Genomic DNA, 17,684 nt, shown 5'->3' with positions numbered 1-17,684 from the left:
TTTTGCAGAATTCTGGGTTCTCTAAGTATACCATCATGTATCGCAAAGGTGATAATTTGCTTCCTCATTGCCTATTTTATTCCTTTAATCTCTTTCTCAGCTCTTTTCTATATAGTTTCTAATACAATATTAAAAGTTTGTATAGTGGGAACCTTGCCTCCATGGACAAATTCTTAAATGTCCTCTATTCTAAAGCCCCTAAAAGAATTTTGGCACACATTCAAAATTTATTTCTAACATATTAAAATACTGACTTATAAATTATGATTTTGAATAAAAATATTCAAATTGTTATTTTTCAAGGTATCATTCAGGATATTACAAAAATACATTTTGATAAAAAAACAAATTTATAGGTTTATAATTAATAATCAAGAAAATTAAAATAATTCTAAAGACACACTTTATGCCATAAACTCTTAATTAAAAATATTTAACATATTTCAACAGAATTGTGAAATCAAAAGTGGGAACTTCTTGCAATAGTGTAGCTCCCAAACTATCCATACTCATCCTAAAAAACTCTGTTTGAGATGTCAAGTAAACAAAACAATTACATGATGTCTACCCAAAATACAGAAATCCTACACTTTTAGGATCACTTGATACTAAAAAAAAAAAAAAAAAAAAAAAAAAAATCAATGACACAAAGAAATTATTCTACAGTCTTAATAAATAGTTTACTGTTTTCCTAAGTTTATGGCCCTGATACTTATATGACTTTCCAAAGGAAATGTGACTATAAAAACTTATAAATCATGAAGTAGATTTTTTCCTAAAGAATATTTGGGTATGTTAGTACATTGAAATGACAAATCTATTTAAAAAATTAAAATAAAGTAAAATAAAGAAAGAACTAGTCAGGAATAGAAAAATCCTGGAGGTTACTTACTAAACTCTAGAATTCTTGGCATATGATATTCGAAAGGACAAAAGTTATAGGATTTATAACCAAGAATAACTTATCTAACACAAAAGCTAAATGTAATCCCACAGTAGAAGGGATGGGGGAGGAGAGATAGCAATGATTTTTTATTGAAATAGAGTGTTTTTAAATACCTCTGATTAAAAAAAAAAAAAAAAGAGCTAAAACTTAAATCACTATATAACAGCAACAGACTGGGAGAGATGACAAAAGAGAAAAATGACAAATTTTAGAGGGTCTGTAGGAAAAGGTATACTGCTACAATGCTAGCAGAGCTGTGAATTGGTCCATTCATTCTAGAAAACAATTTGAACTATAGCAAACTGTGCTTACTCTTTGACCCAGCTATATAACCACTGAGCTTATATTACAAAGAAATCAAAGAGAGAGGAAAGGTACATACAAAATATTTATAGCAGTTCTTGCCATAGTGACCAGAAGTTGGGAACAAAGTGGGTATTGTCCTGTTAGTAAATAACTAAACAAATTATAATATATGATTATAAGAGAATATTATGGCATCATAAGACATGAAAAATCATATTTCAAAAAAGGAGCTATAAGAAGACACCTCTACTACTCCCCAAGCCTTACCCCTTTGCAGGAGTAGGAGTCCATGAGTATGATACATGTTCCTAATTTCAGGTCTTTGGGGGGGGAGGAGGAGGCAGTATATTAATAAATTTTGCTGGGTTTTTTTCCTCTCCTTTCTATTTTTGCCTTTAAAAAAGATTTATTATGTGTGAGGATTCTGGAGAAGGATACTGGAAGAAATGATAAAGATGTAAAAATGCCAAAAATCATCAAATAAAAACTTATTTAAAAAAAAAGAAAGAAAAAAATTCTTCAGAATTTCAGAATGGGTAGATCTTATATACTGATGCAAAGTGAAGTGAGCAGAAATTGATAAACAATTTATAAAATGATAAGATTGTAGAGAAAAACAACTTTGAAAGACTTTAGAATTCTGATCAATGCAGTATTAAACCCTGGGTCCAAAAGATGAAGATAAAGTTGCAGGATACAAAATAAACCCACATAAGTCATCAGCATTCTTATATATCACTAACAAAATCTAACAGTCAGAGTTACAAAGTGAAATTCCATTCAAAGTAACTACTGATAGTATAAAATACTTAGGAATCTATCTGCCAAGAGAAAATCAGAAACTTTATGAGCAAAACTACAAAAGATGAAGATTAAAAACCCTTCACCTTTTGAGAGATGATGATTTTTTTAAAAAAAGACATATTTTCAGACTTGGTTAATGTGGAAATTTGTTTTGTTGATACTATGTAGCTACATATTATGGGATATGTTGTTTTTTTAATTTTTCAATATCAGGGGTAGGAGTAAGTCACCTTAATTTTTTTTTTTTTTTTTTAAAGAAAAGTATTACTTGAAAAGGGGAAGGAAAGGAAAACGTATAGAGAAGAGAGAAGAAATCAGGTAAGGGTCTGCTTTAGACAATTAGGGAATGGTGAACAAATTTTGGCATGTGAATGTATTGGATTATTTTTCCAAGGTAAAAAATGAAAATAGAGAACATTTCTGAGAATCCTGGTTAGCATAGGCTAAATAATAAAATGAGCAGAACCAGGTGAATATATGCAAATTACCACCTCCTGCCAGAGGAGAGGAACACAAGAGACAGACAAACGTGTGAGCACAGACAAATAAGTATATTCATTTTGTTTGATTAGGTTTATTTGTTACTAAGCTTTTTCCTCCTCTTTCTCTCAGTTTTTAAATGGGCATGGTGGATTGGGAGAACAATGGAGATTAGGGTTAAGGAAGAAAAGGGGGTGAATGAAATATTTAAAAACACGCAGAGAAAGGGACACATAAAGAAGCACAGAAAAGAAGAGTACTGGAACTTGATGTGGGGAATTTATTATATTTTTAAGATTGCAGGAGATTGTAGGAAACAGAGATTTCAAATAGGGATTTTATATAGAATTCTCTCTGTGTTCTCTGTCAGTAATTTAGTTAGATAATGCTTTATTAGGCACCTTCTATGTGCCAGCTACTAGACTAAGGATATAAAGAAAGGCAAAGAATAGTCCCTGCCCACCAGGAACTCACAAACTAACTGGGGAGACAACATAAAAAACAACCATGTAAAAACAAGCTACATATAGGATAAACTGGAGATAATTAATATATGGAGGGAATGCAGTAGAATTAAGTAGGACAATCAGGAAAGGCTTCTAAAAAAAATGGTATTTTTAGGAAGTCAAAGAAGCCAAGAGACAGAGATAGAAAGATGAATAGATCTGAAAATCATCAGCATAGAAATGGTAATTTAAATCACTAGAGTTGAGATCAGTAAGGAAATTATATAGTGAGGGAAGAGAAGAGGACTCACTACAAAGCAGTGGGAAGATTCACCTTTAGCCAGGCAAGATCTAGATGAAGATCTAGCAAAATTAAAATGGATGGAGTGATTAAATAGATGGGAGAAGGGGCAACTAGGTGGTGCAATGGATACAGCACCAGCTCTGAAGTCAGGACGACCTGAGTTCAAATGTGATCTCAGACACTTAACACTACCTAGCTGTGTGACCCTGGGCAAGTCACTTAACCCCAATTGCCTTAGGGGAAAAAAAAAAGAATAAAAAGATGGGAGAAGAAATAGGAGAACAGTACCATGGAAACCTAGAGAGAAGAGGGAGGGTATCAAAAAGGAAAAGGGTGTTTTAAGTTAAAGGCTAACCTTCTTGGGGTCAGGAAAGTCAAAAGTTAAGTGGTTTGCCGAAATTTGCAAAGAGAGAGCATAAGAATCAGGATTCAACCAGTATCTCCTAAATCCATATCTATTATTCTTTTTGTTGACCAATTCTGAGAGGCCCATCAACTTAATATTAATTACACAAAGGAACTTCTCCAGTCAGTCAAGTATCAAGTGGACATAATATGACAGTAAAGAACGCAGCATTCTTTCCCCTGCTCTATTGACTCCTTTCTCACCTTTAAATGAAGGAGTTGTTTAGAAAATCAAGTTGTTTAGTGTCTTGAGAGGAAGGGAACCATAATTTCAGGAGGCAGATAGAGAAAAAAAAAAAAAAAAAAAAGGTTTTAAGTAGCTCAAGTCTCTCTTTGAACTACACTAATCTTTCTTTTTTCTACTTCATTTCTCTAAACCACCAGAACCCTGTGGCACTATAGGCCTATTGAGCATAGGGGCTCATCCTATACAAAGACTCAGAACAGCCTATTTTCCCACAGTTAAAACTCCAACTCTGTTATATATTAAAAGGAAATCAACCTAACTGAATTAAATTAATTTGCGGTTGAATGTCCCTTACTCTTCTTTGAGTCATTTTCACTTTTAGAGTATGAGAAAGCCCTGAATTCCCATCTTGCCTTGTAATCTTGAACAAGAAACTCAACCTCTATTGGCCTCAGTCACTCATCTCTAAAATGGGATTGTCTTTACATGGCTGTCAGGATTAAATGAGTAAATAGATTGTTGTTAACTAGGAGGAATTGTCTAATTGTAAGGATCTCTATAATCCAGTCAAGCGAAAATACTAAAGGGGAGAATATATATTTTAAAGCAGGGAGCCAGTATTTCTTAGGCTGCTTTTATCTTACTAGGAAGATGATTCTACTCTTCTAAAATCTTCTTGCTCTTCACAACTTCCTTGCTTCCCATTTGGATTTTCTTAACAGTTCCAATGGTCCCCATAGGTGGAGGAAATTAACCATATGATTAAGGACTTGCCTATATAGTTAAACCAACTTCTCACTTCCTGGTATGCAGTTTGCAATAAAAACAATTTTCCACAGTAGAATAAGATGATCCTATGAAAGCAGAATAACCCATGGCTAGCACTCTAAGCACTGAGTTTACACTGACTACATTCACATTAAAAGGCATCTCAATAATCATTTTGGCTTGCTTTGTTGCGCCCCAGTTCTCTTTTAATGTCCTGACCCAGTTTCCCCAATTGTCCTATTCAGTTACTATGCCTCAGGTTATAACCATTCCCTCTTTAATGTTAGGATAAAAGTCTTCTATCTTAGACCTCAGGCTATCTATAATCATTCCCTCATGTTTGATGGGATAAAGGTCTTTATTCATTTTAGATCATTAGACTATCAGGAGCCTCTCCAGTACTTCCCGTTATGTCATCCTAGGTGCCTTTCCCCACTGGGTCATCCCCATCCAGGTACCTCCCTCATTAGGTCATAGTTCTTGTTACCCTATAAAAGAATCTTGTATCTGACATTCACTGCTGGATTCTTTGAGATGAGAGTGTCATTCAGTCCTGGGACCAAACCATGGATCCATTTGGTCCCAGTAAATCTCTCCCTTTTAATAAATTATTAAATTGTTCTCTAAACTCTATTTTGCTCAGTTTCTCTGAGCATTACAGCTTTGATCCCATTCAAGGATTTTCTGGGAACATCAGAATATGATTAGCCTTTATAGAGAACCCAGATCATTTATCTTACCAAAAATATAGAACATAGCTCCGCTTCCTTACATTTCCTTTTCTCTTAAGTTGAGATGCAACCTGCCACTGCCTTTCATATGTGGGTCAAAGCATGATGACATTTTTTTCTTCCTAGAAGGTTAAGATCTGGAACTCTCAACAATTCTCTAAAAGAGAAGTGTTAAATACACAGTGCAGGCCACAGTCCTGAGTACTACCCAAACCAGAATAAAATGTCAATAGAAATATTTAACAAAATAAAAATGCAATAAAATATAGATAATATTACATTTTAAAACTAAGCCAACATGTAATTGGCAGGGATCTTTATGTATATATTAGTATATCAATAGGGTTTTTCACCACTCTACCACAGTATAGGCACATTCTTGGGAAATGTGCTCAAAAACATATGGATGGCTATGTGGGTAAGAGACCTACTACTAATCCTCAATGCCTGTTATTACCCTTTGCTTATTAGGAAGATCTACAGACTTCCTTATCATTCTTACTGCTTTTAACTTAGCGCACCCCCACCCCCTTTTTTTTTTTTAGCTCTACCTAGTTATTCTTCTTTAATTTAGGGCCTCATTTTGGGCAAATATCTCAAAAGCAAACACCACTAAGAAGGGACTCTTCTAATATTAGTCTGATCCAATCCAATCCAATCTGCCCACAATGAATCACTCAGGATGCTTTCAAACATTCATGCCTCAGGGATGTCCAATTTGAGTCCTTCATACACAGTTAAAATCTCAAACAGTGGTTTCATCTCTTTAATCTCATTAAATTGACAAGACTCTAGGAGAAAAGCTTTGAGTTCAGAATCAACAACAGACTGACTGTATGCCTGTCTTCCAAAAAGCAGCTTAGCTAAGGCTGAAGAGTCTTAATCATGCTGGTCATAACAACACCCATGCAACCTCTACTAAAATTTATGGGGTTTCTAGATGTCTTGATGAATAATTCACATTTGGTTATTCTGCAATCTTTGCTGGGGGGGAGGGGAGGGGAGGAGGGAGAACAATCCTATGGATACTATGGGACCATAAAACTTGGTAATGAATGAACAACCACAAGAATTTAGAAAATGCTAACCAGCAGAATAAACAAATAAAAAAAAAAATGCAATATGGTAAGGTTTTCTTTTTATGATTTATATTATGAATTAATTTGATTTTAGCTAATTAAACTGTATTCTTCTATTTGTAAATTCAGTGTTTTCTCTTCTCTTTGTTATATAACCAAACTGAAATCATTGAGTAGAAACTTTTCCTGGTCCAATTGTATTCTTTTACCTTCTTGGCTAAAGGAATTCAATAACCACGAGTCCTAGCACTAAAAGAGGTTAAAAGGAGGTTAGAGGCTGATATGCTCCTTTGCAAAGGTAGTAACTTTATTTGTTAATAAGTTCATTTGCTTAATATTTTACTTATAAAATGCTATGTTTTTAAATATAATTTCTGATACCAGTGAACCTGTATTTACAATAATACCTTACCCAAGCATATTTTAACTGAAGTTTGGTAGAGTAAAAAGAAATTTGTCAATACTACCCTAAGACATTCAAACATAGGAGCAAATACATTCAAAATAATTAATGAAGTCTGTGACACCCATTATTGTAATATTGGACACATGGAAAAATAGTTGACAATGAAAAAGTATGAACCATAAGGAACAGAATGAAAATGTTTTAATCACACAAAAAACTTGTGCGTTAGCATTTTTATTTTTCTAAGGCAAGAATTACATGAATGGTATAACGAAACCTTACAAAATAGCAATACAAATATATTATGGTTTTCCCCACTGAAACCATGGGATTATATAATGACAAAGTTATAGATTTAGAAGTAGAAAGCATAACAACTCCAACACTTTATTCTTTTTAGAGATGAGAAAACTGAATAAAAAAGAGAAGTGACTTATCTAGTCATAGAATGGGTAAATACTTGAGGCAAAATTTGAACTCAAATTTTCCTGTATCCAAGTCCAGGGCTATCTACTGCATCATGAAGTCACTAAATGAGATAATCTTTCTAAAGTACTTAGTGCAGTACCTGGCACATAACAAATACTTTATAAATGCTTAACTCCCTCTCCCTTCCCTTTATGACATTAGGTTCCCAAATGTTATCCCTCTAGGGCACAAATTTCAGTGGGTTATACTAAGAAAGAAAGATTTAAAGAGCAGAGCTGGCTATGGACTCTATGTCCAAGGACAAAGCTAGCTTATTTCAGAGAGGTGTTTCCAGAAACTGTGGATATAAACATGATTAAGTTTGTTAGCCATAAGAACTCAGAAAACTCTCTGGGTGAGTTATAATCTGTATTGTTAAAAGAGTATACTCACAGACATAAAATCATGAATCTTTGAAATATTTTGTTTCATCTAATAGATACAATTATGTAATAAGTAATATAGTTACATACCTAAATGGAAACAGATTTGATGTGTACCAGTGGAATTTAATTAAATTAATCTTATATTGAAAACACTGAATCTCTTTTAAAATCAATCATATAACATTTTTCCAGTAAGATTTTTATCTACAGAGTTTATTTGAAAGAATATAAGCTACACTCTAAATTCCAACTTAGGAACAGCTATTCTCATTCATTTCAACAATAAGAATTTAATAAAGGCTCATAATGTGTAAAGTGTTAAAAATACAAAGACAAAATGAAGATCAGCTACTTATACCTGAAGGAATTTACATTCTTTTTTATAAATGTTTTTATAATTATATATCACAAGTGAAAACACACCCACTTAGTTGTAGCAGCTCTGGCTCTTAGAGATCAACCCTTGTCTTCCTCCCCACCTCCCCCAAATTACATGCATTTCACAAATTTCCCATCTTTCAACCACATACTACCCAAATAATTCCAAATTATTTTTAGATATTAATTACATACTCAAATGGAATATAATCTGAATATAAACAGAAAAAAAGGAGCATTAGGGGGGGAGGTAGAGGAACAATTGGGACCACAGTATAAAAAAGCTTGGTACAATCACAAAATGAATTTGAATAACACTTTTCTTTCTAAATTTTAAAGATTTTGTCAACATATCGCTCTTATTCATATTCTATACTTTATATATATTTGCATATACCTTTGTCATATTAGTTTGTCACAGATTACATAATTTCGTACCATGCAAACATGAGTACTTTACCTTAGAAAAATTATGGTAATAAAATTTTTTTAAAGTATTATAAATACTGATATTCTAAATTTAGGCCAAATTTTTTCCTTTTTCCTAAGGATTTAGGTTTATAGAATAAAAAATGAGGAAATGAGATGCTTCTTTATCATCGGTTTTCAATAAAAGGAGAAGCATACTAAAGTGCAACATTCACTATAATAAGCTGGTATATGGATACAGAATAGATCTAAAATTAGTTTGTTCACCTGATTTCATAATTGGATGCCACATACTTCTCCTAATAGAACATCAAAGATGCAATGATTGAAATGTAAACTCCTAATTAAGCAATGGTTTGACAGATCCAATGTCCTATATTGCTTGACACTATGGCTCAATAGGCATTTTCAACTAAAAATTAATACTGCATATAACATCCATTTTAGGAATAAGTAAAATCTGATGTTTAGAAAAAAGAAATCTTGAAGTATACAGAAAAGTCCTATCCCTCCATCACAATTCTGCATATAATTTTAACTATTCAAAAAATAGCAATTTGTTATTTTTAAAAAAAGGTTTCTGTGAATTCTTCATATAACATCAAGATTACTGTCATTTGATCATAACACAAGTGCAACTAACACAGCTGCCATGTCAGCTTCGCTTCAGGGGCTAGTTCTTAATCATAAATCAACTGAATGACTAATTCAACATTGTTAAAACTGGTGAGTAGATGCTTGGAGCCATTCCAGTTTTTACATCTTGCAAAAAGGTCAATACACCTACTCAAATACACAATATGTTATCTTTCAAAAGGTTTTCTTCTCTTCTAGGATTGAAAAATAACTTGTTACCATTTAAATTTAAGCGTGTTTTAACTATTAAAATGTTCATTAATTCTGAAATGGTGATCCACCAAAACAAAAATAGTTTTAGGTTTTTTTTTTTTTTTTTTTTTTTTTAATGTGCCCACAATCAGAAAATCTTTCCTTCTTTATTTCTACCCTCTTTAAGTAGTTTTCTAGTTGTAAAAGACCTATGAAAACATTTACTACTGCCTGTTTCCTGCACTAGCCTTAATCTGTTACAGTACCATCACACATTAAACTTTAAAAACAAAACTTTTTTGCTAGTAGAGCAACTAGTGCACATGGTACTGAGATGTAGAACATGAACCAAAAACTGACACAAATTAAAAGGCATCTAGTGGTAAAATATATTCTAATCATTTACATCTGTTTGCACTGCTATAAAAGATGGAAACCCACCGTTAGTATCTTTCATAATAAAAATTGATTCTGCACTTTAATAAAAAAGCTATGTTGCATAAACAGAGGATTTAAAGCTATGGCAGAGTGTCTGAATGAAAGGAAAATGGCAATCTTTCTGGCTCCAGTAGATGCCATTCCCTATCACACAATGTTTCCCACTCATAAATACATGACAAATACTTCCTCAATCATTTTTTACGAGCAGGGATGCACAGGGGGTAGTCAATGGCTAGCTTGAGGGAAAATAGGAACAGCAGGCGGCAGAAACTGTACAGAAAATGGCTATGTGGTAAATTCTCTTCTGGAACATCACTCAGTTACCCGTCTTTGATCTTTCAGCTACAATTACAATAAAGTCCACAAGACTTGAATTTTTTTTTAACTAGATCATTAGCTATACACAAAAATCAATTAAATCTTTGTATTATGGGGCTGCCCAATTCATATCTCCAAATTCCTAAAAATTAAAATTTTGTAATTTATACAAAAGGTTTACTTTCAATTGGCTATAACCATATCATCATCACAACTGGCATCACAAAAAACATGGGGTGTCTGGCGACAGCTAAATCACAGACTGGCGTCTCCCAAACAGTCTGTCTACCATTAGGGTCTGGGAAATGGTATTTACTGTACAATTAGAGCCAGTGAGTTCTACCTGTAATCATCCAAATACAGGTGTGAGGAGCCCTTTTGGGCAAGAAAACTGACTCATCCTTTTCCCTATAAACTTTGATGTCTGTATTGTTACATTGAGCCTCAGGAAAACTCAACATTTACACTGAAAGCTAGGGTGCTAAAATTTATTACATTCAAGTCAAATAATGAATTAAAATTCTTTGCCCAAAGTAACAATCTGACATATTAATCATCATATTTACAAGGTTACGAAACAAGACAGAACTGATTTTTTTTTTCTTGCAATCATATTATCTTAAAAAATAGATTGATGGTCAGTTTCAACAAACTTTCTATTTTAAGTTTGCATTTCTTAAAGTGTTATCAATGGAGAAGTTCATTCTGGCATTAGAAAATACAAAATGTCTAAGAGTAATATCAACAGGGCAGTTTTAGTTGCAGTAATTTCACAGAATTTATTCTAATGATTTATTGGAGTTAACCATCTGACATTAATTATTGTTTTGGCTTCCAGTCTATGAATGTTTATTTTTCAGTTTAAAGCCTTCTCACTCTTTGATATCATATGGAAATGAGAATTTTTAATGGAAAATTGAAACCATGTGCATCTAAGTACTTAATGAAGTACAGGGAGAAACAGAGGGTGTATTTTTGGAGAATTCAGATATTTTGCTTTGGATAGTTTTGATTTGTTTGGATGACTTAATAGTAGAAAATACTGTGGGTCCAATGAAGCAAATCAATCTCTGTACGATGCAAATATGTACGTGTGCATGCATGCAGATATATGCATATATATAACTTTTTTTTTTGAAGTGCATGAATCAAACATTGCTAATTCTGATAAATCAAAAATGGCAGATTATAGATGTAAGTGATATTTGGTATTATAAAAAGATTCAACATTGTTGTATCAAATTCCCAACTTTAAAAAAAAGGGGGTATATGTGTGTCTATGTATAGAGATATGTATATATGTATATAATCTGAGGTTTCAAAGAGCAAACTAAGTAAGAATACTTAAAATTGAAGGGAAATCTAAATGTAATTTAATCAGGAGGAAAGTATATGAATGTTTTTATAAGTCATGATATCAAGAAGAAAATATGACTAAAGAACAATTTATGTTATTATAAATTAGCAGCAAGTCTTCAACTAAAAAGCTAAAACCAACTTTTTACAGGAGCATTTTTAACTTAGTTAAAATGAGGAAGAAAAAATATAAAAAGAATATGCAAAAATATAAAATAATTGAATATGAAAGATGTCTGCTATGAATATCTATCAAATCAAGGGGGGGAGGAGGGGAGGACAGCACTCACCATTTATTTTTCTTTCTAATATAGTCCTTTTCTGAAAGGTTAACCAAGTAGATCATTGGTTTTGAAGTCAGAAACAAGTGTTTATTCAACACTTCAATCTAAAATACAGGAAGAAAGAATTCTTTTAAAAATACATAATATTTGTATACAATACAATATCAAATAATTTTAAAGAAAACTTTAATTTGTCATTTTATTTCAAAAATGTTAAATATCATTAAACATCTTTAAAGAAAATTCATCAATATGGGAATGGTATTCTTAGATAGATGTAAAGTCTAAATGAATTATAATTACTGTAAAATAGTAGTTATTCCCTTAAAACCAGGAAGAGGAAAAAAGCTAACATGAGGCATGATATTTCTTGCTTACCTCTTTGTCATTCCAATCATGATAGAAGCGTACAGGTTTCTTTTCATCTATAACCCAAGTTTTTATTTTGCACATTATGTCCTGTACAGGATTAAGAAGAAATCAATTAAAGATAAACATATACTTAGCTCAAATAAAGTACAAGTATATAATTTTGATGCTTAAAATAAACATTTTTTAACCCTTAAGACAAAAATAATTCTGTTGTTCTATAAGATAAACTAAATGTCATTTAAAAACACTGGATATTTGTAAAACACACTTGTATTTTTTAAAAATAAGAATGTTGAATGGATTTTACCAACAAAAAATTTTGTAAAGATTTTAAAATCAATACACTACAACCCCATTTTAGAGTAAATAAAAGAGGGTAATATTTGCCCATAAGTGGATGAACCCAAATACAAGATAAACATACAATTAAGAGGAAGGAATAGATAAAAGAAATTAAATTACATTTTTTTCTTTTAAAAAACGGTAGCAGACACTGAACCTACATTATTGATAAGCTATCCTTCAAAAAATTAATTTAACTGACCCAAAGACCCTTTTATTCCGAATTAATTTTTGCCAGCACCTTCTCCTCCTTCCTACCCCTCCCACCCCAAAAAAGTGAAACCTGCCAAAGCCTCCATTACACAATGGCAAGAGCCTTGCACTGGTGACCTCCAACCAGCTGCATTCACTTTCAGAACATCTCTCTCTGCTGGAAATCTAAAGGCCTTTTAGTTAGCAAGCTAGTGTGCATTCAGAAGGAGTAACTGCAGGAAGAGCCCAATGTGCTTTGTTTCTCTGGCCTTTCTTCACAGAAAGATTAATCATCTGTGAAATGGAAACGGCAAACAGCAAGTGACACAAACTGAACCCTTCAAGCCTTTCCTCATCAGTTTTGTGGTTCTGAATCTAAAAGCTGCGTGTGGCAAGGTTCTCCTTACAGGCAGGTGTTAATAAAAGGCTCTTGGGTCTGAAAGGTCAAACTTGGCTCTTCCAGAAGTAGTGCATTTGAGAGTCATCTGTTTTTTGTTAAAGATAATTTATGACTAATGCTTTAAATAATGTACTCATAGAACTTATTGTAATATACAATTAATTATTTTAAAATAATCAATTTCTTGGATTTTTATCAATGTATTTACTTGGTCAAATGTCATTTATTTCTATAAACATCTACTTGTATAAATTACCTCAATATTTAGTATACCTTCCTTCCAAATCTTGCTGTTTCTGAAGGGGAAAAAATAAGGAAAAAGCCCTAGATCCTTACATCCTGATTTGAAACCCTCCAGGAATAAGACTCCCCACAGATTTTAACAAGGAAGGGGCAAGCTAAAAACTTTTAATGAAATCTAACATGTTCTGCCTAAGAATAATCACTTTTACTCTTCTATAACTGAATTTCACTCATAAATGTTTAAAAGTGGCTAATGTAACACCATTTCCTACAAGGAGAAGATCAAAGTGCTATATTACAAATGCATTATGATTAAAAAAGCACTGTGCAGCCTTGCTATTAACTGTTCTTTAAACCCTAAAAGGCTTCCCATAGATCTCACTTGGCACTGCATATACAACCTTTGACAAGTAATGTAGACCATTTTTATTCATTGCCTAAAATTGTAGGCAATTATGTGCGTCACACTGGCCACCTGCAAATTCTGAATGCCTGCTCCAGTTGTCAGTGCAAAAAACTAATGTCGGAGGGGATTAATCTAGGGGGAGAGAGTCCTCTTTAATGGCTCCAGCAGGTGAAATGGCCCAGCTGGTTACTATGATGAGTGGCCAGAACAGTTTATGTAGAGACATGCAACAAGATTATACAAAAAAAGGAAAGAAAAATTAGTACCATCTTATATTTGGCCCCATTACTTTCACAATTAAAAGTGAAAAAAATTTTTTAATGAAGCCAAAAAAAAAAAAAAAAAAAATTAGGAAAAGGAACCAACTTCACTCATAGAAAAGTGTGAATTAAAGAGGGCTGTTTGCAAGTGTGACATTCTTATCTTAAACCAGGGGTCCTCACCAAATTCTGATAACTTGTGAAGGAATTTTGACTGCATCTATTTTGATTTTTTTAAAATTGGCATTATTTGAAAACCTTGTCACAAAAGGTTTTTGACATTCAAGTCTTCCTCCAGTGCAATATATTATATCACACATTAGAGACAATGGAATTCCAACTGAAGGCAAAGAAGAGAATTACATATAATTAGAATTCTTTCAATAAAATATTTCCCATAAAACCAAACTCAAGCCTTTTGGAGCCAATTAACTAAATTATACCTAAGTTTCTGGACCTGCCTCACTGAGTTGATATTATGTATATTTTTTAAAATATGAAATGGTTGTTTTGTTTTTTTTTTTAGCTAAAACCAATCTAATTATCCTTTAAATAATCATGAAGATCCAATTTGCATTTGCTGAAAGTCCTTAGCTAGTTTTGATCTAAAGTCAACCTATAAATTTCCTTCAGAAGATAAGCATCTGTTACTCTAGACAAATACATAGCTCTCAATATTATTAGGTATTTTATTGCTTCAAACTGCAATTTAAAATAATAGACAAAATTATATGCATGAAGGCAACTCAGCTCTGTGAGGGAAGTATAAGGTATGGCAAGTTGTTAAAAAAAAAAAAAAATGAGAAGACTGAGTATGATGACAGGGAAAGCCAGAATCTGTTGTTTAAAGAGAAATCAACTGAGCTTGATATGGAGAGGCTTGCCATGAGTAACTTAACCACTGGATAATAAATTCTTGGACAATAGTATTCAATGAAAGAAACAAAAATATGAAGTTGTGACATGACTTCTTTTCAGACACAAAACCTGAAAAAAAAAAATTTGGAAAATAACTTTTTCATTCTGAGAAATTTTATGAATGATATAGAAAGCTATTAATTCAATAAACAAGTAATTACCTAATGTGTACTATAATTAAAGATAAATCAATATTTCCTGCTTTTGTGAAACTTGCAGTTCGCTTAAAAAATTAAAAAGTACAACATGCATTAATCTATTTAGAAAAGTGCATTTAAACAGGAACAAAAAATCTGTGTGAAATATGAAGGGAAAGTTTGTTACAACGGGAAGGAACTCAGGAAAATGTTTCATGGAAAAGGGTTGAATCTGAATTAAGAACAAGTGAGAAATCATAAAGTACTTGAAAAAGGGAGTAATTCAATTTGCAGAGAGAGTAATATGAGATACAGACAGAAAGGCAGAACATTAGGCATAAACTTCAATTGGAATATATTGAAACTAGGGGAGTTAAGAAAATAGAGTTAGGAAGATACTTTTTAGGAAATGAGGCTAACAGGTCTTGAGCAGTGTTAAGAAGAGCCTGTATTAATATAGTGACTGTGAGGGGGGGAATAAATAGAAGAAATGTTACAGGTCTTTCTTTTACTAAAAATTCTTGGCTAACAGAATTATTTGGATCACAATTTCAAAATTTAACTATGAAATAGTTATTATATCAAACATAATTTTAAAAATTTGAGATGGACCTAAAGTGCATTGGGAATAAATAGCATCAATTATCATTGCACAAATCTATAGGCTAAGAAGGGGTAGAATTGTAAAACTATACCTGGAAATTTTGGAGCAAGAAGAAAATTTCAACCTAATTCTGTCACTTTAAAAGCCCTAAGAGTCATGAAAAATGGTCAAGTTTCCTGATACCTAGTCTTGTACTCTACCCTCAATAATAAATTGCCTCCCAATTAAAGGAAGCTAGATAGCACAATGTAAAGTGTTGTAGGCTTGGAGAAAGAAAGACCCTAGTTTAATCTGGTTTCAGACATCTTCTAGCTATGGGCAAGTCACTTAACTTTTGTCTCAATTTTCTCTACTGTAGGATGAGGATAATAACAACAATAGCTACCTTTTAAAATTGTTGTGATTGTCAAATGAGGTAATATTAGTAAAGTGCTTAAGCACAGTACTTAGCAAACTGCAAACACTGAATGCATGCTTATTCTTCAACCAGGTTACCAAACTTATAAAACATTAAATTTGCCCTTTTTTCCTTAAGCAAATTAATTTATACATAGGTATTTGTATTTTGTTTCTTTCTCATAAAAATATAGAGAAAAGATCTGATTTGGAGTCAAGATAAGAGAAAATTGACTATGTAGTAGCTAATCTCAACATGGCTAGCAAACTCATCAGGTCTCTTTGCTGTCTTTTAAGTGTAACTTCATTATTATAATTCTTGATAAAGCCTTACTCATGTTCTCTCTAAATTCTAGAAACAGTTTTCTGTATTTACTGACCAGTCATATGTCTATACTCACCATACTATAGGCAAAATTCTCCTAATGTCTGACGTGATCAATGTTTGACAACAAAAGAGATGTAATTCAAATATATCTCAATATCTATGATATTTTAGGTTTAACTCAACAGCTCAGCCAGTTACATTTTCCTCAAACTTTGATCTTAAGCACACACAAAATGTTTAAATTTAAAACTCTAAATCTTAATAATTATTGTTTATTCCTTCTATCACTCAGTCCAATATTTGCTGCCAGTTTTTGTACCCTTCACCCATATTCCCAATATCTGAATAGAATGTCTGATGCGTATTTTCTGAGCTCCCAATCTTTCTCTGGCCATTCAATGGAAATTTTATTTGTAATGTTTCCCTTATTAATAGTATCACTATTGAGATGTAATGGAAAGGACCTGATCTGGTCTCAAACTTTAGCCCTATTACCCCAATATCATTGAACAAGTCATTATCTTTCTATGGCTATAGTTTCCTTATCTGTAAAAGTAGATTACATTTCTAGATGATCTTTAAAGGTCTCTTCCAGCTTCAAATCCTTTGATCTAAGGCTCACCAAGGGAAAAAAAAGAAAAAGGACAAGCTTAATCATCTTAAGTACTTAGGAGGAATTATTTCATATCTATTCATACTCTTTTGCTTACTGGTTTTCTGATTCATAACAACTATATATAAGATTACACAATAAAAGGATTTAGGCTGAAGATTTATCATGGGGCAAAGGAAAAAACATTGGAGATACAAATTGAAAAGTAAACCAGCTCCTAAATTTAAAGAGCTTACAATCTATCAAGGAGATACACAATAATTAGGGGTTGGGGGTGGGGCAGAAGGGAGAGGAAGACAGGAGGCTCCACAAGCTGGGGCATGGGATCAATTTGTCATCTGTGGGGAGGATAGATTGGAGGGGAGAGAGACCTGAAAAAGGGAGATCAATTAAGAGTTTATTATAATTGTTTAGAGGAGAAGTGATGAGGTCTTAAATTAAAATGATGGTCATATTGTGGAGAAAAAAATATATATATAAAATAGGCAAGTCAGTTTTAATTTCATGACTGCAATCACAATCTACATTGATCTTTGAGCCAAAGAATATAAAATCTAATACGGCTTCCATTTTTTCTCCGTTTGGCAGGAAGTAATGGGATCAGTTACCAAGATTGTAGGGTTTTTGATGTTAAGCTTCAAGCCAACTTTTACATTCTTCTTTTATACCCACATCAAGGAGTATCATAATTCTTCTTAATTTTCTTCCACCAGAGTAGTATCA

At 32.5% G+C, this 17,684-nt stretch overlaps 1 protein-coding gene across 2 annotated transcripts in view; it reads right to left on the bottom strand.

The window, feature by feature from the left end:
• The window catches only part of OLA1 (Obg like ATPase 1), a 226,959-nt gene that overhangs the window by 76,789 nt on the left and 132,486 nt on the right, over positions 1–17,684 (bottom strand). For both annotated transcript variants that reach the window (XM_031960438.1, XM_012544822.3), the window contains exons 6-7: positions 12,129–12,209; positions 11,757–11,854 (exon numbers count right to left, since the gene is read on the bottom strand). In XM_031960438.1, coding sequence (XP_031816298.1) covers positions 11,757–11,854; positions 12,129–12,209 — 179 coding nt within the window. The remainder of the gene's footprint in view (positions 1–11,756; positions 11,855–12,128; positions 12,210–17,684) is intronic.

This window comes from Sarcophilus harrisii, chromosome 3, assembly GCF_902635505.1.
Source record: "Sarcophilus harrisii chromosome 3, mSarHar1.11, whole genome shotgun sequence".
Taxonomy (NCBI): Eukaryota; Metazoa; Chordata; class Mammalia; order Dasyuromorphia; family Dasyuridae; genus Sarcophilus; species Sarcophilus harrisii.
The sequence above is the reverse complement of the archived record's forward strand: the minus strand, read 5'-3'. Positions and strand labels throughout refer to the sequence as shown.